Genomic DNA, 27633 nt, shown 5'->3' with positions numbered 1-27633 from the left:
ACTTGAAAGCATGTTTATTCTCAGGTGTGAAAGAAACCTTCCGCTGTGCATCTTGCTCATTTTAAGGACAATACTTGGAGTCGATCATCGCTCTGGAATCAAAGGTTGATGACTTCATCCGGATGGATTAGGATGGGTCATCACAGTTGGTATCAGAGCGGTGGTCTTAGAGAACTAGGTCTTGCATTAGTGAGTCTAACTGATAGTCGTTAGAATGCATTAGTGAGTCTGGACTTCGACTGTGTTTGCATGTCAAAAGTTTTGCTTATCAATTAGTGTCGAAAAATTAATTGCTCATCATCCTTAAAGCCTAGACACGTCCTACTGCCTCTATGGCATAGACAGTGTATAGATAAATTCATATCTTAGCGTATCTGTTATTGTTACCTTTGCCTGACAGGTTTCGTAGATTCCTCCGTAACTTATGGGATTTTAGTATTATATATGCATATGTAAATTATGTATTGCAGGATACTAATCTACATCCTATAATCTATTTCTTATCGAAAATCCTTCATCTGATTGTACGAGATGAATCCTTCAACTAGTACGAGTCCCTCGGATTTTGACAGCTATTCCGATAGTTATCCCGACAGTTATTCCGAATGGATAGTCATCTAAGCTCCGGAAGCAATGTCAGCAGAATGAATCAACCAATCATCCATCCTCAATTCATCTGATGGGTTAATAGTCAACTTAATCCATGGAAACGTGAAGAAGGCGATCCTTTCCATCGACCGAATTCACCTCTTGGCGATGAACCTGAAGCACTTACCGACGAACCTATTCGGAACACCATTTTCTCTCTCATTTCTAAAGTATTTTGTCACGATTAAATACTATCTCAAATTCTAAACCTTATTCATCCGCTCGTTTCTATCAACAATCATCCCAGAGAAATGAGTCAACGAGTTTCGCGTTCGAGTTGTAGCTTTGGAACATATGGTGCAAAACGTACCAGCTTCAGCAACAGCACCAGCAACATCAATACCATCAACAATCCATGACTCAACATCTCATCCTATACCTCGTGTATAAACATCGTTCTACGTATCGTTCTACAACAATTATCTTCGTTCTTCATGGCGATTATGTAATCTCTAATGTTTTAGAGATTATGTATTCTAGTTCGGACGTTAAACCAAATGAGATTAATATTATATTATCTCATTAAATCCATAATTACATCTGAAGAAAATGTATATATGTAAGTATATTTTCATAAAGATTGTAATTAAAAAAAAAATTCTTTTGTACAAACTGTTAATGGTGAAAATATTTTAACGGGTAGGTAATACCCGAGGAATATTTAAATTTCACATTAATAAGTTACATTGTACGTTTTTCGAATCTGTTTCAACAGTCATTTACTATCCTATTTACATCTACCGATATACGAATCCGTTCACCACAGAATAACCATTTTCATTCAAATTCAATTTCATATTTGGATTTTGACTTACCAGAATCCAACAAGTGGCATAATGAAGAAATAATAAACACAATAAAAATTGATTAGAAACAGACTAATTAACAATATGAAATTCTATTGAGAATCCACGCTAACAAAATCCTAGCTAACTGTTCCTAGCTAAATGTTAATTCCTTATTACCATTTAATTTATTTATCTCAGTTTAATTATCGCAATTTATATTCTCGCAATTTTATGTATTGTCATTTAATTTCTGTTATTTACTTTACGCACTTTATTTATCGTTATTTAATTTCTGTTATTTATTTTAGGCACTTTAAATATCGGGACACGTATACAAGGTTTTGACATATCATATCGACGCATCTATATATAGTATTTGGAATCACCATAGACACTCTATATGCAGTAATGATCGAGTTCTCTATACAGGGTTGAGGTTGATTCTACAATAATATATATACTTTGAGTTGTGATCGAGTCTGAGACGAATACGGGTCACGATACGTATTAATTAATTCGAATATTATATATTAAACTATATATGAATTATTGAATTGCTAACTGTGGACTATCAACTGTGGACTTCCAACATTGGACAATTAAAATGAATTAAAATATTGACTATAACATATGAAACTAAATAATTCTTCAAGTTTGCCACTTGATTTCATCTTAAACCTCATTTGTATCTTGACGATTACAATCCGCGTTCAAACCTTTCATAATTCTTGAAAACACCTCAATCGGGAGGATGAATCAACCGCACTTCATCTAAGGAAGAAAAGATTTACGCATATAGTTATGCACCTGAAAAATTCTCGGAACCTGTATAAATGTTTAACACGTATCTGTGCTAGCTTCGTTGGCATTGTTATTTCTGAAAATAACAACGTAATTTCTTTTCAAATTAGCCAATTTTGTGACAGCTCCAGCAAATCAACTTCAAGTTATTTATTCAAATAAACCCTATTATAAAGATTACCCCTTCATCATCGTTACCGGGGAACCATTTATATTCCACCACATTAGCATTAAACTTACCAGCAACTTCATTACTCATTGACTTAAGTCTCTCCGAAGAACCATTATGGTTGTTCATTAAAACCTGACCATATACTCATCCATATCTTATAACGAGGATTGCCATACCAATTACAGGAAATCAGCAATCAGCATTTTGAAGCTCGTAGCATTTCTACATCAACAGTTATATGTATACATATAACATTTATCTCATAGAATTATGAACTTTCATTCTGAAATTCTGAAAAGCACTCTAGCTTACGAATCAGATCTCTGAGTTCTGAAAAATGAATCAAGCAAACATGAAGGAGACCAAGGACAAATACAAGGACCACACCCTGTATTTAAAGAATCCTGATAATTCTGTTTCTGATGAAATCTTTAGCGAATACCTTACTCCTTAACCGCTCTAAATCATCGTGAATGAATTTCTTCATCACAATTTAGTTCTAACATTCCAAGATATTATCGTATCTTTCATTGTAAATATCCTCAATATTTCTGAAGATATCTTCATAAATATTCACGTTCAATATTAATTATCTCTCTGTGCTATCCGTATTATATCATAAAAGGAAACTGTTTTAGTTTCTATATTCTGCGAACCATCGAATTTAAAATAGGAATGTTTTGAAGTAGTGTTGGGAACTGATGCATGAGTTAGTATAATATAATGACACTTGATCAATGTGATTATATTACTGTAATTCATGCTGAGTTTCTAATGGAATGTGATGATTCTCGGTACCATCATCATATGCCATGTTAGACGACTCTTACATTCTATCTAATCTATAAACATATCAAAGACATATTTCTTGATATTTCTATCTTTTCTGAGATATTCTGGTAATTTGTCAAATCAAGATCGTGCCATTACGATTTCTTCCTTAAGAACATTAACTATGTTCATTTCAAAATTCATAACTACGAATTCCGGATCATTATTCACTTGACTTGTAGTCGGGAAGAGGAGACAAAAGTATAGAACCCTTAAATATAAAAGGAAATAAAAAGCTCGACAACATCATATAAATTACAAACCGTGCATATCAATATGTATTGCCACGTAAAGGCACGGGAGAATTAAAAACACTATAACCCCAAGGTAATAGTAAAAGTAAATAAAATTCTCCAGTGGTAAATGACAAAGAAGAATGACAGATATGAAAGTTAAGAGGATATCAAGGATCAGAATGGGATGGAGTATATTAACGAATATTTTAAAGTATGAATTGAGGAGAAAAGATAGAAGATGTGAGTTGTAAGGAAACGAAGATGGTGGATTTATAGTGAGATATCCAACAAAGCAATCAAAACAGATGATCACAGTTAAAGCGGATCCTAATTCCCTTGATTACCGAAGAATCAAATCTTATTACGAAGATTTTATCCAAATCCCTTGAACTCCGGAAATCAACCATATCTACGTCAAAGGATATGATGAAATAATATTTTCTCATTTTACTCTTTTGTGATAGCTTCACTTATACTCTTCGTGTAATAGAAATGTTTCATCCATATTACTCAATGATGATAGAACTCTAATTTCTAGCTCGTATGCGTCATGAAAACATACTTATTTTCAGCCATGACCATCTCAATCAAATTTCTGGACGAAATTTCTTTAACGGGTAGGTACTGTGATGACCCAGAAATTTTCGATCAAATTTAAACTTTAATCTTTATATGATTTCCGACACGATAAGCAAAGTCTGTAATGTTGAGTCTCGAAAAGTTTGAAACTACATTTATGTAATCAAATACCCTTAGACCATGCCTGATGATTCACGAATCTTAAATTATAAATAGAAATATATATATATATATATTAAAGTAAACTGTTATGTGATTTAGTTACTACGAAAGATAAATTAAGATAATTTAAAACTTGATAGTTATTATAAAGAGTATATTGAATGTAAATGATTTTGAATATAAATTTGTCAACGTTAACAAAGTGTTAAATAAATACTTTGAATTAATTTGTTTCAACAAATATAATTAATATAGTTACTTACTTACTATTTAAACCATGATTATATATATAGTAATATATATATATATATATATATATATATATATATATATATATATATATATATATATATGTTGATTGTATATATAATTATTAAATATTCAATAAATGTTACCATATAAGATATAAAGTTATATTTATTAATTACTTATAATACATAATAACATATATGTATATATGTTTATATATGAAACAGGAATCCAGATATATACACTGATATATGAAGCAGGTGTAGATATAAAATTGATACATGTAATTTGTTACATTATTATTATTGTTATTTTTATTATTATAAATTAATTGTTGTTATTATTATTATGTTAAATATTAATATTATTAAGATAAAAAAAAATATGATTATTAGTAGCATTAATACAATTAGAATTATTATCATTATTGTTAAAGTTATTATTATTATTAAAATATTTGTATTTACTAATATTTATAAATTAAAAAGACAATTACTAAATCGATATGTTAGAGTCTCCATCGTTATTTTTTTTTTTTTCCCTTATTCCTGTTTAACAAATCATTAAGGAATCAATTAACAGTTGAGGACAAAATCTGTGCAACCACTTCAACTTTTACTTTCTTTTCCTGATTACCGCACTATGAGATTCCATGTCAAGTTACGAGAAGTTAAATGGAAAAAGGAATTGTCGGTTTCAATTACGGGTAATAAATCAAATGATTATCTATCTCTCAATCTCATATATACATATACAGACTTACATCAACACACCTTCATAATATCATAGTAATCAATCTCCAACACCACTTTGTGACTCCTGCAATCTACAAACACCGCCACCCTCACCATCGGTTGTCACCCTTGGAACAACACAAACCGTCACCCATGATGCCACCCTACAACCACGTTGATCTCACCACCTTCTCATTATTACTACCTTTGAACACGACCCATAATACTTAAACCGAACACCAATACCATCTTCTTTCCATTCATTCTACTCTTTGAGTATAACCAAGACACCCATCATATATAACTGCAACTAAATTGTTGCCTTCTATTCGGTTCCAAGGCGTATACCATGAAGGAAAAACCAACAAGGTCTTTTCTTCTTCTTTTACTAGTCGACAACCAAGCATCGTGAACCACCTTTTACAATCACAACCGCCACCTTCCTTCACTTCATTAAACCCAACCGTAGACAATCATCATCAATTAAACTCGACGTCCGCTATCATTTCATTTTTTTTCCTGTTTTCATTTATCAAGAACAACCCACCATAAATAAACACCACAATCGTGAACCGCCACCTTCTTTCTCACTTCTCCATCGTGAACCACCAACTTCATACATTTACTTCAAGATTCTATTTTGGATCGATCAACACCAACTCAAAACAATCATCAATGTAATATCGAATATTGTGAATTATATATGCATATAAGGTGCAACTTTTGTGGATATTATTTTCTCTCTTATTTGGCCGACACTTTTAGAGGCAAATAATATTCCACCAAATCTCATACTCATTAGTGGGTAAATGATAAAGATGTTGTGACTTGGCCGACACTTATAAAGATTATAACCCCACTTGAAAATATCGTGAGCTAGTGCATTCATAATAGGAGGTTAAAGGTTAGTGGGATTGGCTGCGTGGGAGATAAAGATGAGGTTGACGTGTAGATTGCTTCTGTTCCAGAAAAACCTCGAATTGCATTGGCGTATTTAATTGGAAATAGTTAACAGACCTTGAATCAACAAAGAAGCCGTATTCCACGTATGTATGATACGGGTCTGTTATGACATAAGCCTACTATACGTGTGATTTCTAGTTGGGCCATAATCTTTCTGCTGTTGGGCCTATAGAAAACCAACCATCTAATTTCTTTTGCTAGTCGATGAAGTATCTGTCGAATTTTTTTTGTTATCGATAACCTAGTGGTGATAATTATGATAAGGATTCAATATTAAAGATATTAGGGAATGAGAAAAAGATTGATCTGATTATATATATTTTATTTCGATTATTAAACACCCGTTTGAGTAATTGGTGATCATACGTGAAGATGATGAGAAATCACGAAGTAATTAGGAGCAAGTGAGGAGTAATATAGAACGATGATATGATGATCTTGATCTCAAAGGTAACGATAGATGAATATGATGAAGATGATAAGTGATGGTGAGATGTTTAGATGATGGGGAATTGGGTTGATTAATTAAAAAGAAGAGGAAATAGGAAAGAAACAGAATGGAACGGGTTATATTAATTAAATTCGGTTATTAAATCAAGAAAGATATAAACGGAGCATTGGTTTGGTGAGTTGTGGGTTTAGCGAGAGGTCGAGGGTTCGAGCCCAAGCAAGGGCATATTTTTTTTGAAACCCATGTTAAACACTTTTAAGGTAGTATCTTATTCCTATTCCTATTATTATTATTATTATTATTATTATTATTATTATTATTATTATTATTATTATTATTATTATTATTATTATTATTATTATTATTATTATTATTATTATTATTGTTGTTGTTGTTGTTATGGTTATTATTATCATTTTTATTATTATTGTTATTATTAAAATTATCATTTATTATTAGAGATAGTACTCTTAATAAAATTTTCATGTTGTTAAAAATTACCATTGGTATTAAAACTATCACATTATTTATCATTATTAGTATTATTATTATTTTTACCATTAACATGATTTTTATTATATTTGTTATTATTAATATTATTTTTAAATACTTGAAAACATATCTGATACATAATTATATTAGTATTACTTAAAATATTGAATAAACATGTTAACATTAAATATATAAATATTACTGTAACAACCCAAACCGTAACCGACCAAACTCGACGAAATTTCAAACAAAAAAAAAATTTTCTGGTGCAGGCAATCTGCGCGGCGCGCCAGATGGCCGCGCGGCGCGCCGAATCACTTGGACAGCCCGCTGTGCCCGGAAGTCTATTTAACGAAAATGTTTGACTAGTTCCCGACATTTTTAGCCAAAACGCTTTTAACCATACATTCATATATGTAAAACTAGCACATAACTAAGGTTTGAGCGAGTTTTACAAAGTGGGGCCCACACGTGCCCAAAACGCCACTAAGTTTAAAATACAACGTTTAATACAAATTAGAGTTTCGACCACAAAAGTTTAATTGCCAAGCGACACAACGAGCATGGTGTTTGGGGTTAAACTACCCAAGTCTCGGTCAAACTCCAAGCCAAAGCCCAAAAGCGCTTCTTAATCATCGAAGCGGGAAACTCAATCCAAGGTAATGCCCTTACCCTTATCCACACACGAACCTATAAAAAGATAAACAACGAGAGGGTAAGCAAAGCTTAGTGAGCAAAATAATTATACATATACATATATAATCTACTTACTCGCATCACTTACACAACCTCATATTCGAGTTTAACAATTCATCAAGCATGCTACAATACTAATCATATGCCAATAACCGCAATACCACAATAGCTAGCAATACAATAGCATATATTTCATGATTAGATACTTTCAATACATAAATCACATAACCTTGGTTAACCAATTCGAACAAGGGAAACGGTGCTTAAGAGCCCGTTGGAGTTCATAACATCCGTTAGTGCTACTTAACCAACGCGTAGTCACTAATCCCCCGGGTGATGTCTTAAACAACGCGACTCATTCACCCTTTCCAATGTGGCGTCTTAAACAACGCGACGATTCCACATGCCATTCAATACGATGGGTGGTGTCTTAAACAACGCGACATCCATCCCAATACATTGTGGTGTCTTAAACAACGCGACATCCACTTCTATACCATGTGGTGTCTTAACAACGCGACATCCACTTCTTTACAATGTGGTGTCTTAAACAACGCGACAATGCCACATTCATGCAACACAAATAAATACATTATATACACATACGCATAATTATTCCACTCACCTTATGCCGTCGGTGATTACTAAACCAAGCTTGAATTCCGAGGTAACGTACCTATTTCACAAGCATATAATCAATCAATCGACTTGGCCTAAACTCATAACACACATCATCCTAGGTCATCTTGACCCATTTTGACACTTAACCCTAATTTGGGTCATTCTTACCAAAAACCCTAACACTTGGCACTCAAGGCCTTCATACCCATTTAATCGCTAGGTTTTAACACAAAACACTAACATTAACCAACATTGGTCCATTTTGACCCATTTGACCTAATAAAAGTCAATACACTCATTTTGGGTCATCTATACCCAAATAGCACCCATTTATACATCAAGCAAGTGTTCTAACCAATTATTAGCCAATTAGGGTTTCTTAACATCAATTAACACTTTTAAAACCCTAGCTAACCCATTATTGAGTCTACATGACCCAATTTACCCAAAACACCCAATTTACCTAGAAATGGGTCTTAGTGTTCATCTTCAACACAAACCCTAACTCATACACAAAATCAAAACAAGAAATGGAAGTTAAGGCATACCACAACTATCAAAATGTAGCAAATGACGAGATGAACAACTTTAAAGCTTGCGATTAAACCCGAAACGAACTCCTTCTCCTTCAAAATGAGCTTCCTCTCTCAACAATCAACTCTCTCTCTCTCTAGAGTGAATGGGAGAAGATAAGGTTGGTGTACAAGGGAGTAAATGAGCTCCCAAACTACTGAACCAAGCATTAAACTCGGCCTTGATGTGAATTTACCAAAATACCCCCAAAATATCTAATTTAAAAAGAGAAAGGAAACTGTCACAGACAGTTGGCGCGGCGCGCCACAAGGCCGCGCGGCGCGCAACCCTGCCAGTTCAGCTCCTTTTGTATTTTAAATACGCGCAACAGAACCCCGTTTCAAGTACCGTACATTACACTTATATACACTTATGTACACTATAAATAATCGGGTCTTACAACTCTTCCCCACTTATTCGGATTGCGACCTCGCAATCCATGCCGCATGACAAGCGGGAAGATAAACCAACACAAACTCTTCAGGTTCCCAAGTGAACTCGGAACCCTTATTCCGCCGCCATTGAACTTTAAAAGTCCTAACCTCCTTATGCCTCAACCTCTTGACCTTTTCATCAAGTATTGCAATTGGCTCTTCAACATACTCCAACTTATTGTTTAGCTCAATTTCATCTAAAGGCATCCATGAAGAATCATCCGCAAGGCACTTACGGAGGTGAGAAACATGAAACGTGTTATGGATCCCCGCAAGCTCTTCGGGCAATTCCAATCGATATGCAACTTCACCAACACGAGCTAAGACTTTAAACGGTCCAATAAACCGAGGGCCTAACTTTCCCCGTTTTCGAAATCGAATAATACCCTTCCATGGCGAAACCTTAAGCATAACCATGTCGCCCTCTTGGAATTCGATCGTTCGTCTACGTTTATCGGCATACGACTTTTGCCTATCTTGAGCCTTTTTCAAATGCTCCCGAATAATATCAATCTTGTTATTCGTCTCTAAAACCAAATCGGTACTTCCGATTTCTCTTTGACCCACTTCTCCCCAACAAATGGGAGTTCGACACCTTCGGCCATAAAGCATCTCGTAAGGTGGCATCCCGATACTAGTATGAAAACTATTATTGTACGAAAATTCCACCAAAGGTAGATGCTCATCCCAACTACCACCGAAATCGATAATGCACGCCCGTAACATATCTTCCAAAGTTTGGTTCGTACGTTCGGTTTGACCGTCCGTTTGAGGATGATACGCCGTGCTCAACTTTAATTGTGTACCCATATCTTCGTGAAACTTTTCCCAAAATCGAGATGTAAAACGGGTATCTCGATCCGAAATAATAGATATAGGAACGCCATGTCGCGAGACCACTTCCTTGATAAACAACTTAGCCAAGGCCTCCGACGATATTGCTTCTTTAATAGGAAGAAACAAAGCGCTTTTCGTCAACCGGTCCACGATCACCCAAATCGAATCATATTGAGTTCTCGCCGTCTTAGGTAATTTAGTGATGAAATCCATGGTAATGTGCTCCCATTTCCATTTCGGGATCTCTAACGGTTGCAACTTACCATATGGCTTTTGATGTTCGGCTTTAACTTGCAAACAAGTAACACATCGTTCAACGTATTTTACAACATCGCGTTTCATGCCCGGCCACCAATAATCTTTCTTCAAGTCATGATACATTTTCGTCGCGCCCGGATGAATGGAATATTTCGACTTATGTGCTTCATCGAGTAGCACCCGTCGGTAATCACCCGTCTTAGGCACCCACACCCTTCCTTGAAAGGACAACAAACCCCGCGGACCCATAGTAATAAACTCCGATTGGCCCACAATTCGTTCCGTGTGCTTATCGTGAACATAAGCCTCTATTTGGTCTTCAACCATCTTTTCAAGAAAGTCGTTAGTGATAATCAAACGTAACGATGTTATACGTATCGCCGGATGTTGAGTCTTTCGACTTAACGCATCCGCGACCACATTCGCCTTACCCGGATGGTAAAGTATCTCACAATCATAATCTTTCACCACATCCATCCATCTACGTTGACGATAATTCAAATCCCTTTGAGTAAAAAGGTGTTTCAAATTCTTATGATCCGAATATATCGTACACTTGACACCATACAAGTAGTGGCGCCAAATTTTCAACGCATGCACAACCGCCGCCATTTCAAGATCATGAGTCGGGTACCTCGTTTCGTGTTCCTTTAATTGTCGAGAGGCATAAGCAATGACTTTACCCCTTTGCATAAGAACGCACCCGAGCCCATTTAAGGAAGCATCACAATAAACCACCATGTCTTCGACGCCTTCCGGTAACACTAACACCGGAGCTTGACACAACTTCTCTTTCAATAATTGAAAAGCAATTTCTTGCTCGTTTTCCCAATTGAACTTAGCACTCTTCCTCGTCAACTTTGTTAATGGAGAGGCGATCTTAGAAAAGTCTTGGATAAACCGACGATAATAACCGGCCAATCCGAGAAAACTTCGGATCTCCGTGGGCGTAGTCGGTCGTCCCCAACTCTTCACCGTCTCAATCTTCCCCGGATCCACTTGGATACCGCTTTCGTTCACAATGTGACCAAGGAATTGAACCTCCCTTAGCCAAAATTCACATTTAGAGAACTTTGCATACAACTTCTCTTTTCTTAGCGTCTTCAAAACTTCACGCAAGTGACGTTCATGTTCGTGCATACTTTTCGAGTAGACTAGTATGTCGTCAATGAACACAATAACCGACTTGTCCAACATAGGTTGGCACACCCGGTTCATAAGATCCATGAATGCCGCCGGTGCATTCGTAAGACCGAAGGGCATAACCACAAATTCATAATGCCCGTAACGCGTTCGGAAAGCCGTTTTCTCAATATCTTCCTCACGGACCCGCATTTGGTGATAGCCGGACCGTAGGTCGATCTTAGAGAAATACGTTGCGCCTTGAAGTTGATCAAACAAATCGTCGATCCTAGGTAGTGGATAACGATTCTTGATCGTCACTTTATTCAACTCACGGTAATCAATGCACATACGCATACTACCGTCTTTCTTCTTCACAAATAAGACCGGAGCGCCCCATGGCGAAGCACTCGGTCGGATAAAACCCTTCTCGAGCAATTCTTGAATTTGATTCAATAACTCTTGCATCTCCGTTGGTGCTAAACGATAAGGAGTTTTAGCAATGGGGGTAGCCCCCGGAACCAACTCGATGCGAAATTCGACTTGTCTTTCCGCCGGGACACCCGGTAACTCATCCGGAAAGACATCTTCAAACTCATTAACTACCGGAATTTCACGAATTGGTGGTGGCTCATTACGAGTGTCGACAACATGAGCAAGGAAAGCCATACCACCGGTAACAACGTGACGTCGTGCCCGAGCAAAAGTGCATATCGGCACCGATCTCATTCGTTTGTCACCATGAATAATCATCTCTCCCCCACTTGGGGTCTTTACACGAATAAACTTGTCGTGGCATGCAATATCGGCTCTATAACGATCGAGCCAATCCATACCAACGACAACATCAAAATCACCCAAAGTCATCGGAATAAGATCAATTTCGAAACTTTCGGCGCCAAACACAACATTGCAATTTTTACACACATCAACCACTAGCGCCGTCTTGCCATCCGCTACTTCAACTTCTACCGGACGACTCAACTTTACTAGCGGTTTATTTAACTTAGGCACAAATCTTGGAGATACGAAAGACAAATTAGCACCACTATCAAAAAGTATCCGAGCCGGATTAGAATTAACCATGAAAGTACCTGAAACGACTTCATTGGATTGTTTAGCTTCTTCGTTAGACATCAAGTAGTTACGACCCCTAGCCGTACCCGCCGCCTTCTCTATCCGCTTAGCATTATCATTACGCAACTCGGGACACTCGGGTCGTTTGTGCCCTTCTTTACCGCAATTGAAACAAGTAAACTTGGGTGTAGTAGAGGGATTGGTGCAATCACGGGCCATATGTCCCTTTCGCCCACAATTATGGCAAGTATAACGAAACTCTCCCGGCGCACTCTTCTTGACACTTCCGACACTCTCGGTTGCACCCTTCTTTGAAAAGTTTGACTTCTTGCTTGAAAAATTTGAGTGACTCGAACCTTCATACTTTCTCTTCCTCAACACAATCGCTTCAAACCCTTTCGCCATATTAAACAACTCATCGAAGCTCTTCACCACATTTACGCTAATCTTTTCTTGATAACTGTCATTCAAGGTTCGATAGAAATCTTCTTTCAACATTTTATCATTCCCGACATACTCCGGGCAAAATTGCGTCTTGGACAAGAACACGGATTTGAGAGTGTTCAAGTCCATCGACCCTTGCCTTAAGGTGCGTAACTCGTCCTTAAGCCTTGTAAGATCGGCCGAAGTTCGGTACTCATCGAAGAACTCCGCTTTAAATTCATCCCAAGTGAAGTCCATACATTGTTCTTCACTATAAAGTTGGATCTTAGCATCCCACCACAATTTCGCGTCACCCCTTAACATGCTACAACCATACCTAGTCTTCTTGTCGGGTGGACACTCACAAGTACGGAAGGCCCCCTCCATATCGGAGATGAATCGGGCACTCTTGAGTGGGTCCCGATCGCCCTCAAAAATAGGAGGTTGAGCATCCCTAAAGTTCTTGAAGAAAAAGTCACGCCTTCCCCCATTTTCTTCTTGAAGAGCAATCTTAATTTGCTCCTTAACCAAAGTGACGACTTGTTCGTCAATTGTCTCGAGAAACATCTTCTTAACATCTTCGCGAAACTCCGCCTTTTGGCGTTGAAAGATGGCCTCAACCTTGGCCGTGAACTCGGGGTCCTCGCTCGTGCCCCCAATATCGGTGTCGTGTCCGTTTCTCATCTTCATTCTATAAAACGGAAAAGATTAAACAACGAAACTAAAGACATGACACATATATACATATACACCATACCACTCCATCTCGCTCGACAATCGTCGTACATCGCTCGTTTGACACGATTTGCACCCGTAGTAAGGGTAGCTAATCATTACTACGCGAGCTCGTCGCGTTAACTCGCTAGTACAACGTTCATTTCGCTCGATGATTGTTATACAACACAAACAATAACGCATGATTAGTTCATATAAACCTATGCGCTAACCAAGACCCGGTCCGACCCAAAGTCCTACAAGTCCCGCACAATACGCACACAAAAGTCTAAGTCTAGGCGCCTATCTCAAGTCACCTAAATCCCTTAGACCATGCTCTGATACCACTTGTAACAACCCAAACCGTAACCGACCAAACTCGACGAAATTTCAAACAAAAAAAAAATTTTCTGGTGCAGGCAATCTGCGCGGCGCGCCAGATGGCCGCGCGGCGCGCCGAATCACTTGGACAGCCCGCTGTGCCCGGAAGTCTATTTAACGAAAATGTTTGACTAGTTCCCGACATTTTTAGCCAAAACGCTTTTAACCATACATTCATATATGTAAAACTAGCACATAACTAAGGTTTGAGCGAGTTTTACAAAGTGGGGCCCACACGTGCCCAAAACGCCACTAAGTTTAAAATACAACGTTTAATACAAATTAGAGTTTCGACCACAAAAGTTTAATTGCCAAGCGACACAACGAGCATGGTGTTTGGGGTTAAACTACCCAAGTCTCGGTCAAACTCCAAGCCAAAGCCCAAAAGCGCTTCTTAATCATCGAAGCGGGAAACTCAATCCAAGGTAATGCCCTTACCCTTATCCACACACGAACCTATAAAAAGATAAACAACGAGAGGGTAAGCAAAGCTTAGTGAGCAAAATAATTATACATATACATATATAATCTACTTACTCGCATCACTTACACAACCTCATATTCGAGTTTAACAATTCATCAAGCATGCTACAATACTAATCATATGCCAATAACCGCAATACCACAATAGCTAGCAATACAATAGCATATATTTCATGATTAGATACTTTCAATACATAAATCACATAACCTTGGTTAACCAATTCGAACAAGGGAAACGGTGCTTAAGAGCCCGTTGGAGTTCATAACATCCGTTAGTGCTACTTAACCAACGCGTAGTCACTAATCCCCCGGGTGATGTCTTAAACAACGCGACTCATTCACCCTTTCCAATGTGGCGTCTTAAACAACGCGACGATTCCACATGCCATTCAATACGATGGGTGGTGTCTTAAACAACGCGACATCCATCCCAATACATTGTGGTGTCTTAAACAACGCGACATCCACTTCTATACCATGTGGTGTCTTAACAACGCGACATCCACTTCTTTACAATGTGGTGTCTTAAACAACGCGACAATGCCACATTCATGCAACACAAATAAATACATTATATACACATACGCATAATTATTCCACTCACCTTATGCCGTCGGTGATTACTAAACCAAGCTTGAATTCCGAGGTAACGTACCTATTTCACAAGCATATAATCAATCAATCGACTTGGCCTAAACTCATAACACACATCATCCTAGGTCATCTTGACCCATTTTGACACTTAACCCTAATTTGGGTCATTCTTACCAAAAACCCTAACACTTGGCACTCAAGGCCTTCATACCCATTTAATCGCTAGGTTTTAACACAAAACACTAACATTAACCAACATTGGTCCATTTTGACCCATTTGACCTAATAAAAGTCAATACACTCATTTTGGGTCATCTATACCCAAATAGCACCCATTTATACATCAAGCAAGTGTTCTAACCAATTATTAGCCAATTAGGGTTTCTTAACATCAATTAACACTTTTAAAACCCTAGCTAACCCATTATTGAGTCTACATGACCCAATTTACCCAAAACACCCAATTTACCTAGAAATGGGTCTTAGTGTTCATCTTCAACACAAACCCTAACTCATACACAAAATCAAAACAAGAAATGGAAGTTAAGGCATACCACAACTATCAAAATGTAGCAAATGACGAGATGAACAACTTTAAAGCTTGCGATTAAACCCGAAACGAACTCCTTCTCCTTCAAAATGAGCTTCCTCTCTCAACAATCAACTCTCTCTCTCTCTAGAGTGAATGGGAGAAGATAAGGTTGGTGTACAAGGGAGTAAATGAGCTCCCAAACTACTGAACCAAGCATTAAACTCGGCCTTGATGTGAATTTACCAAAATACCCCCAAAATATCTAATTTAAAAAGAGAAAGGAAACTGTCACAGACAGTTGGCGCGGCGCGCCACAAGGCCGCGCGGCGCGCAACCCTGCCAGTTCAGCTCCTTTTGTATTTTAAATACGCGCAACAGAACCCCGTTTCAAGTACCGTACATTACACTTATATACACTTATGTACACTATAAATAATCGGGTCTTACAATTACGCATAACAAATTATTAATTACTTATATACATATATTAATATAATTACATAAATAATAAATATTTTGAATATAAACACAAATTAAATATATAATATATAAATTAAGATATACATATTTATTCGATTACGATTATGTGTGTTAATATATACACAAATGATATAGGTTCGTGAATCCGAGGCCAACCCTGCATTGTTCAATATTGTCACATGTATTTTTACTACAAAATACATTAGGTGAGTTCATTTAATCCCCTTTTACTCATTACATTTTTGGGCTGAGAATACATGCAAATGCTTTATTAACTGTTTTACAATATTTATATGTGTGAGTTTCATTTGCTCCCTTTTACTCTTTACATTTTTGGGCTGAGAATACATGCAAATGTTTTATTAATTGTTTTACAATATTTATATGCGTGAGTTCATTTGAATCCCTTTTACTCTTTACATTTTTGGGACTGAGAATACATGCGCTGTTTCTACAACTGCTTTATTAAATGCTTTTGAAATATATTGTGAACTGCGAATACATGCAAATGTTTTATTAACTGTTTTACAATATTTATATGCGTGAGTTTCATTAATCCCTTTTTAAATGCTTTCGCAATATATATTTTTGGGACTGAGAATGCATGCGCTGCTTTTATAAATGTATTACGAAATGGACACAAGTGATCGAAACTACATTCTATGGTTGGATTATCTAATCGAATATGCCCTTTTTATATAGTCTGGTAATCTAAGAATTAGGGAACAGAAACCCTAATTGACGCGAACTCTAAAGATAGATCTATCGGGCCCAACAAGCCCCATCCAAAGTACCGGATGCTTTAGTAATTCGAAATTTATATCATGTCCGAAGGAGGATCCCGGAATGATGGGGATATTCTTATATGTATATTGTGAATGTCGGTTACCAGGTGTTCAATCCATATGAATGATATTTTGTCTCTATGCATGGGACGTATGTTTATGAGAAATGGAAATATGAAATCTTGTGGTCTATTAAAATTATGAAATGATTATTTATGTTAAACTAATGAACTCACCAACCTTTTGGTTGACACTTGAAAGCATGTTTATTCTCAGGTGTGAAAGAAACCTTCCGCTGTGCATCTTGCTCATTTTAAGGACAATACTTGGAGTCGATCATCGCTCTGGAATCAAAGGTTGATGACTTCGTCCGGATGGATTAGGACGGGTCATCACAGACACTGAAATTGAGGCGAAAGAAATACAATCGTATATTTATAACTTTTAAAATATTATTTTATGTACAAACAACTAAATGCAATGTATAATCAAAATTTTTATATATGCTAAACTTAATGAACATCGTAAAAATTAGCAATTTTAAAAAACACTTACTTTTTAAAACTTAGAGTATATATATATATATATATATATATATATATATATATATATATATATATATATATATATATATATATACTCCGTATATGATAACCATCGCTCTAACGGCTATGATTAAACATTATTTGCAAATTTAATATTTTTAATATAATACTATATATTTTCAAGAATAAATTATACCCTAAATTTACGTACGAAAAATACGTTATAATATGGAAAATTAACATTTTGTAATAAATGCTAAAATGTAAAATTAACATTGAGTAAAAATCCGTGCAAAAAATGTAATTTGCAAAAAAAAATAGAAAATAGTGGACACTGAAATTGAGGCAGAAGGAATACAATCATATATTTATAACCTATAAAATATTATTTAATGTACAAACAAAAAAAATGCAATATATAATCAAAATTATTAAATTTGCTAAATTAAATGAACATGGGAAAAGTTAGCAATTTTAAAACATTTAGTTTTTAAAACTTAGAGTATATATATATATATATATATATATATATATATATATATATATATATATATATATATATATATATATATATATATATATATATATAAACAAAAAGGTATTTGCTTATGTGGCATATTGTTATTAATTTGAATTAATTATTCATTATAATTTAATATATACATATAGATATAGCTTTACAAATATACATATTGATTATAATTAATATTAAATATATATAAATAGATTGGAAAGAAAATCTCCGTAGATATATTTGAAAGAAAATCTCCATTAAAATATCTCCATTCTCTATACAAATAATTAAATAATAAGGAATTAAAATAATATGTGTATATTAAATTATACACAAAATACGAAGTAATAATATGTGATTTATTTTTAATAATAAATCAAATAATTAAAATTAAATTATAACACAAAATACGGAGTAATAAGATGGGTGTAAAAGTAAATATTTGTTTGCAGTTATGGGTACGTTTCATTTATCTATCATGCGACGGTTTTAACCACAATATAGTATCGTTTTAATGAATTATTTTCATTTAAAAATCAGCAATGTATCATTGCTATTTGATGCTTAATTTAGATTATAATAATGATAATTATGATGATGAACGAGGATGCAAATAGAGCATGTGGATGTATATTTAGAGCATCATCATCTAGATTATATAATACATCCTTCTCTCTATTAATATTAAGAAGATAAATAAAGGTTCCATCATGTATAAACTCATGGAAGATGTTAACGATAATGATGGTTATTCCAATATCACAATAATCAATCACTAATATGAAAAACCAAATCAAAATGTTAAAATATATATCCATGGTACGAACTAAAGGAATATTTCTTTTTAGCAATAAATATAATAGTAATTTGAATTTACAGTTTAAGTTCTAAAAATATTTATGAACACGCAAATATAACTATTATAATATTAATTATACATGACAACTCCCCCGAATACCATTATTTTGCTGGAATAACTAACAACTTATTTTGCTGAAATTACTAACAACTTTTTCAAAATTAAATTCGCGGTTTGCACGTTTATTCAAAAAATAATTGTATATAATAATTTTAAAATAATATAAATTATACTTTACGAATGTTACGTTCTATGACAAATTTTCATTGTACTCTAAATATTACGTAGTATATAATTTATATATTAAAAAGATATTAATGGTGAGAGAAAGAAAATTGTAGACATTAAGTTACTAACACCATCCAAAATCACTTTTAAAATTTATCAACACCACGAGCTCTTAAACTTAAAGAACTTTTAAAATTCGTCAACACCACGGACTCTTAAACTCACAAAGAATTTTAAAAATTTGTCAGCACCACATGCTCTTAAACGCAAAAGAAATTTTAAAATTTGTCAACACATTAAATAATTCTTATACTTTTTCTATTTTTTACTATCGCTATACCAATATGAACAGTAAATTAAATGTTTTGCATGATTTTTTATACACCCGTGTAACGCACGGGCTCAAAAACCTAGTATATATATATATATATATATATATATATATATATATATATATATATATATATATATATGTATATATATATATATATATATATATATATTCCATATATGATACCATTGCCAGTGACGGAACTTGAACCCGGATACAGACGAGGCGAGGGTAAAAATTTAATCATTTTTTCATTTTCAGCAGGAGTAAACACTAAAAAAACCTTATATTTAGATAATAATTTTTTTTAGTGTAAAATTTTTCTTTCCGTAAAATTCAGGTGGGGCGGATACCCATTTTGAGTATAACTATGTTCCGCCACTGACCGTCGCTCTAACGACTATGATTATTTGCAAATTTAATATTTCTAATATAATACTATATATTTTTATGAATAAATTGACCCCTGAATTTAAGTATGAAAAATACGTTATAATATGGAAAATTAACATTTTGTAATAAATGCTTAAATGTAAAATTAACATTGTGTAAAAATCCGTGCAAAAAATGTAATTTGCAGTTCATATTTGTATATAAATAGTGATACTAAAAAAAAAAGTATAAGAATTATCTAAGAACCCGCGGTGTTGACAAAAATTTAAAATTTGTGCGTTCCACGGTAGGTAAAATAATCGTGCGAAATTAATTGATTTTTTCAAACAATTATTCTTTTGAGTTTAAAAGTCCGTGATATTGATAAATTTTAAAAGTTCATTTGAGTTTAAGAGCCCATGACGCTGACATATTTTTAAAGTGGTTTTGAGTGGTGTTATTAACTTAATGTCTACAATTTTTTTCTCATCATTAATGTCTTTTTAATTATATATAAATTATATACTACGCCATATTTGTTGGACATTGAAAATTTGTCATGGAACGTAAAATTAGTAAAGTTAAGTGTTATATTATTTTAGAATTATTATATACAATTAATTTTTGAATAAAAGTGTAATTTGCGAGTTTAATTTTTTTTTTTATAGAAATGAATCCAATAAATTGAATATAGAGTATATATAAACTACGAATTATATGAATTTTAGTTACAACTTAAATAAAGTGTATCATGGTAGCTTTTATCCCCATTCATAAATCATAATTTATATATTATTACGGACTACTTAATTATTATTTTTTCTGAAAAGCAAAAGTTTTATTTATATAATTATATTTTACAACAATTGTACATTAAATGATACAGCATAGCATGAGACTATGCATAAATGAAAACATACTTTATAACAGAAGAACCCGAGAACAATTTCAAGAAAATTACAACTTCGCAATTATGTATAGTTTAAATTTTATATTTTATTTTATAATATATATATATATATATATATATATATATATATATATATATATATATATATATATATATATATATATATATATATATATATATATAATGGAATGTCGTTTAATTTGGGTAGGTGGTTACTATAGCACTGTTGGCATAACTGTAATTATGATGTTTATACTGGGTTGTCTTTTAAACTTATTTCCTACGGGTCAATACATGTGATCCGTACTTGTACGAGACTGTCATGTGACGAAATTTTTTTTTTATTTTATTTTTAACTAGTGATATTAGTGGATAGTGGTGTGACACCATTATAATATGCCATCTAGTAGAATTATTTTTTTTTTTTTTTTTAATTTTAACAAGTGACACCAGTGACCACCAATCTTCGATTTGCCATTGATCTGCACCAGATTCATTTGCCTACTATTACGATGGTAGTTGTGATTTCTCATAATCAAGAGCAGACTCACCGGCTCCTTCGTGGGATTCATCTTTTCGACCTATTTCATACATATAGTATAATCAAAGAACATTGTATAATACGATATAATTTTAAGAGTATTGTAAAAATTAACATTTTTAAAATCCTTACGTTTTTTACTTCTTAACTTTTTAGGAGTATATATGATAATCCGATCGATTCTTGAATCGTGAAATCACTTGCTCAATTAAATATTTCGACCCTACAAGCCTCGACACAAAATTCTAATTGACATAAGACAAGAACGATATTTGATTCTGACAAGAACATACAAATCCAATGTACATTAAAATGTGTTTTTTTTTTTTTTTTGTTAGTTCATAATGAAAGCAACTTCCCGTGGAAGAAAATTCAAAGGTTACAACGAAAGGGTGTAAAAAAGAGCGTATCCTTTCGTTTTGGTAGGGAAAAACCGTTAATCCAAACAATGTAACCGCAAGGGGCGCCGCCCCTTGAACCCCGCAAGCAAGGGGGCGCAACCTCCTTGACTCTTGCTATTTTTGCGACTAGTCAACTTTTACGGGTGCGCAATCCGCACTTATTAAATTCATTGTTAACTATAACTAGACGACTTTTGTTTTCTAAGATCCTAATTACATGTGATTATTGTTAGATTGTATTAAAATCACCAACACATACAACTCAGTAATGGAAACTAGCCAAATTATATGCTATAATAGTATTACTTTATCCATTAAATCTTGATTTGGATACAATTATCTAATAATGAAATTATTTCTTTGGGCCATTTTTGATTCTCATCTAGAAACCTTTTAACTTGATCTTCTAAGATAACAAACGATGTAGAAAGAAAAATTTACGAAATTATGCCAATACCACGAAGTTGTATACTTGGCGGGCACCGTTAATCAGCTAGCTTTTGATGTCATCCATATTTGCTCGAGTTCTCTAGCAAAAGTTTCTTGTCGTCCAACAACGATGGTGATATGATCTTTCTTGTCAACAACCTTAATGTTCGCCTTAGGCACTTTGGTCTTTATATTGTCGCTACACTCAACCGGGATGAGTTCATCATCTTGACCATGAAACACATTTACGCTACAATTTACATGATTTTGAACAGTATCTAAGTACACTTCCATTTTTGTAGCACTCCCACATATAACGTTGTGAAGGGTGTGCCAGGCTGCGTTATGTGTATGACAACAAAATCCATCGATCAAATACGTCCTGATCCTGTATAATCATAATGTATACCATCACCTGTTAATTTACTGTGTTTGCATTGGCGGATTTGGGTGTTCAACATGTACGCTTGCAAATGGTCCACAATCTAAAAGGGCCTATAATCTAAAGGGGCCTATAATCTAACATATGTAGTACTTATGAACAATATTGTTATAACTCATGTTTGTACTTAACCTAATTTTTAGTATTTAATGAACTTATTCTTATAATTGTTTACAATTTTTGTATACTAAAGACCTATTTTTTAATAACTGAACATGTTCCATATGAAAAATTGAAATCGATGGAACACCTTTGTGTGTTTGATTAATTAAGTAATAGTAAGTAATGCGAATTCATGACACAATGTGATCATGACCCCATAACTTACACTAAAACTACAAATAATGCGATGAATGTTTTTAATGCATTTCTTTAACGACAACCCTTTAGAGTTGAGCTGTTGTTGTTATAATATGCATTAATATGTTATATGTAATGGTTATAGTTGACTTTTTCAATAGCAGTTATTGAATAGTACTACGGAGTAGTATTTTTTGCATGTTAACAACAAATATAAGAGCTTTCGCTAAAATATCCTTTTTAATTAACGCTAAAATAATGTTTTGGGTATCTTTAGTTACGGAGACTTTCTTGTTTTGTAAATGTTATGAAAAAACTAAAAATTGAAAAACGACTTGAAGTTTCTTATATATACGGAGTACAAGTTTCTGGGAGAAAAAAGAAAATAAGAAAACTAAAAACTTCATCTTTCGCATTTAAAAATGTTTTCCGGATTTTAACTCTTTTTTTAAAGCACGAAAACTCTAAAAAACAGAGAGAAAGGATATTTTTATGCACTTAAATGCATCTTTAATTAAATGTAGCATTTATTTAGAGTTCGCCAGCCACAACTTTTTACACTTACACTTATGGCCTTCCTTAGGAGTTCAAACTTTTTTATAAATGTGTGTGAAGTAATTAAGGTGAATTTGTTAGAAAGTAGAAACAAACAACTGTAAAAGTGTATCTGAACAATATGCAATTAGTTGATTTTGACCTCTATAAACAATTGACATATGTACCAAAAGTCAAACAAATCAGTTGAAAATAAAAATTAAAAGATAATAATTGGTCACACTATAATGTCAAATGCATTTAGTAATTAACTGCTTCGTTACAAATGCATTTAGTAGTCTCAAATGCATCTTTTGGCACATACAAAATAATGTCAAATATCATTCGATAATGATATTGTATATATTATTTATTTAAAACCATGTGTAACCTTTTTTAACGTTGTACAAATAATGACGAGTTGACGACGAATAACAAGGATAACAGTTACAAAATCATAAAAGCTAAATTAGGTGCATTTAAACACGAAGTGTAAATGTTTACCTGTTTCTGGTGAGGATTTTGGTCAACAATTCCCATGTACGGTGGTGCTTGCATATCAATAAACAAATTGTTCGGCTAACGTGCTCGTACCAACAAGCCATTGATGCTCCAAATGCGATCAACGGCCACACTTGTCGTGGCGCCACCTTTCTCATCATATATTGTGCCGCATCCTCCCCTTTTGGTGCTGGAAAATATGGCTGTTAAATAGTAACAACATTAATACAACAATTTTTAATCTCTTTTCAGCTTTCTTTATGGCTATGTACATGGCTATGGTACATGTACATCCAATTGCACAAATATATTAAACTAACTAAATATAGTTAAAGACTATTTCAACTTCATATGGTTTCTGTCATTCTAACAATATTTATCATTTGTAGCTAGGTTACAAATAAAATTATTCTATTAAGAGAGATAATAATCAAAAACACTAAATTAAACTACATATAGTGCTTATGTATCTCCACCCAATAGCGGACCAATTTTTTTTTTTCACCGGATGCATATTTTTTTTTAAAAATAGTTCACCTTCGCTAGGGCAAAATCAAATTTTAAGCATCAAAATTTCAAATTGATCTATTGAAGACAAAATAAAAAAATTCAAAATTTTACTGTGAAAAATTCAAATACGGTGGGGGCAGATGCCTGAAAAATTCAAATACATTATGGGGCAGGTGCCCCCTACCTCTATATGTAATTTCGCCTATGCCTCCACCATCTTTTATTATAAATGAATGTGCGTCATTAACTTGTACAATACAACTTGTTAATGCATATTTGAGATGTATCTTTTTAAAAAATAATGGTCAATTTATCATTGCTTATAACAAAAACAATAACAATGGTGAATTACCGGGGCGAGTAAGGTTAACGACTTGACGGAGTTGGGGTATTTAACGGCGAGTGCAAGTGCAAGAATGCAACCGAGAGAATGAGCCACAATGTGAAACGATTCGACCTTGTTTGGTTCAAGAACAGACTTCTCAATCATGTCTAAATGATCCTTCATTGTGTAAAGCGACTCATGTGGCTTTGGGCTTTTCCCAAACCCTAAAAGATCAACCGCAAATAATCTATACTTCGATTTTATCGATCTTGAAAAGTTTGGAAACAATGTCTCCGTCCAAAATGCAGATGATGATATAAACCCATGAATAAACAACACATTCTCACCTACATTATCTGCAAACCGAAAATATAAATTATAAACGAAATGATCATATTTGAAACAACAACAAATTAAAAAATAATAATATATTACTAACCTTTTCGGCCATCGGTATAAACAAAAAGAGTATCTTTACACGAATTCGACCATGAGTTACAAGTATCACAATCGCAATCGGACCAACGTGGGACCGAATGAGACTTATAACCATCGATCTTTTCTTGAAGCATTTCGACCGTAAAAGCAGGTTGAACATTAACAGAGGTAACCGTTTTACGACGTTTAATAGTTGTTTTTGACACCTCGGACACTAAGGACGTCCGAGAATAAAGTGTATCCGAGATTTCTTCGAGTTGTAAGTTATTCGAAGTAAGACAAACGATCTTTTCTCCCTCACCTTTCTCCGACACTAAAATATTACCACTCTTAATAATTGTGTGTTTTGGTGACGAACAATAACATGGTTTCCATTCATCTTCCATAACGAAATCAACAATTTTGTAAATGTGACATAATAAAATGTCCAGAACATCAAGTAATGAAAATATTAGGAAGCTTAATATATCATTTGTTAATTTCCCAGTGAGAAAAAGAAAAGATCTCATAGTCTTGCCCATGATAACTAAATGACATATCATCACAATTTCATATTTATAGTACGTGATTTTTTTATTAAAAGCGATGTAAAATAAGTAAAGGACTGAAATGGCGAAAGTTACAAAGTAAACATGTTTTGGTTAATTAAAAAAATGTGGATGCAATCAAAGTTTATAAGTGGGTGATGGGTATTGGATAAAATCAAAGTTTATAAGTGGGTGATGGGTATTGGATAGTCATAGAGGTATAGAGGTGTAAATGAACCGAGTTTCTACATAAACTTAACCCGTTTAAATTTTTAAGAGTTTGAGTTCAGTTTGTTTCGAGTCTAATATATTAAGTGCTATTTTACTCTATTTCGGCTCGTTTGTACATATAATAGTTAAACTATATATTATATTATATTGCTATTGTTATTGTTATGAAGACAATACTTCATGTATATAGATGAAAGGCTCATTAGACTTCAATCAAGTCCAAGTTCGATATTAGAAGCTCGGGCTCATTTATTAAACGATTATCAAAAAATATTTATACCGAGCTTTGTAGTCGAGCTTTTAATGAATTGATCTCGAGTGACTCGCGAATAACTCAGCTCATTTATATATATACCTTTAGTTGGTTCACCCTAATAATATAAAGTGTTATGTAATTATACAAAGGGTTATATATATATATATATATATATATATATATATATATATATATATATATATATATATATATATATATATATATATAAGTAAAATTTATCCTTGTGGTTCGAAAATCGTCCTATATATACATTTTTTAATTTTTTTCATCAAACAAGTTTACATTTATTTGAAAATGATAATGATATTACATTCATATAAATTGACTCAAGTGATAAGTAGTTTGATCGTTTAAATTTTGACACAATTTAATGATGATAGGAATGAACAAAATGATATTACATTCATATAATCATATATATGTGTGTGTGACAACTGGCGAGAGGAATGAACAAAATTTGGTTTAATGAAAGCGTGTCAAAATGCTATATTGTGAGCATTATTAATCGTAAGGAATAAAGAAAAGAAATGTTGTTGGTGGTTGAACCGCCTGGTGACTTGTTATTTTGTTAACTGTTATTTCGTCTTCTTTGCTTTAACGAACCGGTTAATGATCTGCCGTACAATGGTTGGATTGACCGGTCAACAATTCGATGTTTTTGTTTTGACAAAAAGTCAACAGCTAAATGTTGACTAGGACAACGCAAGTTCGGGTGTTTCAAAGAGATGGACGGGTGATCATAATGAGAATTATTAGATTCTTGACCAGCAACAATAATTTAGTAACTAACTTTCTCTAGAATCAAATATCAATCAAATGTTACCTATATAATATAATGAATCATCAAAGGGTGTTGATGCAGTAAGGTCCTCTTTCAATTGGACTACTTACGAAAACTAAAAGTCATACCGTTAGAGTCCATCTGTACGAATAGATGTTACTGTTAGCCTAGAATCCCTACGGATAGACATCTGTAGCACGGATATGTTGCATTCGTACGGATGAAGATCACATTCGTACGGATAGAGCTGCAGAGCCTATAGATAGGTGATTTCGGGTTCATTTTCAAGGTTACGAACCCTAACACCTCTTAGCCAATTCCAGTCGTTAATCAAACCCTAATCGATTCCAAGTCATTCCAAGTCGTTTTCTCAAGGTAATCGATCATTAATCTAGTTTTTCGACTAAAAACACTAGATCTAGGATTTCACACTCGATATAGCATTATACTATTGTTCAAATCCGGGTAAACAATCCTACAAAGTGGTATTAGAGCGTAGGTGTGTCAAAACAGTCGCGCCT

The 27633-nt window shown here is 33.9% G+C and overlaps 1 protein-coding gene across 1 annotated transcript; it reads right to left on the bottom strand.

Moving 5' to 3' along the window:
* Positions 1–22156: 22156 nt before the first annotated feature.
* Positions 22157–25805, bottom strand: LOC139891563 (probable lysophospholipase BODYGUARD 3). Its single transcript, XM_071874535.1, has 4 exons — positions 25298–25805; positions 24886–25214; positions 24027–24226; positions 22157–22634 (listed from the first exon to the last, which is right to left on the bottom strand). Exons 1-4 carry the CDS (start codon positions 25803–25805, stop codon positions 22307–22309), a joined length of 1365 nt encoding a protein of 454 aa, XP_071730636.1. The 3' UTR covers positions 22157–22306.
* Between the last annotated feature and the right edge of the window lie 1828 nt (positions 25806–27633).

Source organism: Rutidosis leptorrhynchoides, chromosome 2, assembly GCF_046630445.1.
Source record: "Rutidosis leptorrhynchoides isolate AG116_Rl617_1_P2 chromosome 2, CSIRO_AGI_Rlap_v1, whole genome shotgun sequence".
Taxonomy (NCBI): domain Eukaryota; kingdom Viridiplantae; phylum Streptophyta; class Magnoliopsida; order Asterales; family Asteraceae; genus Rutidosis; species Rutidosis leptorrhynchoides.
The sequence above is the reverse complement of the archived record's forward strand: the minus strand, read 5'-3'. Positions and strand labels throughout refer to the sequence as shown.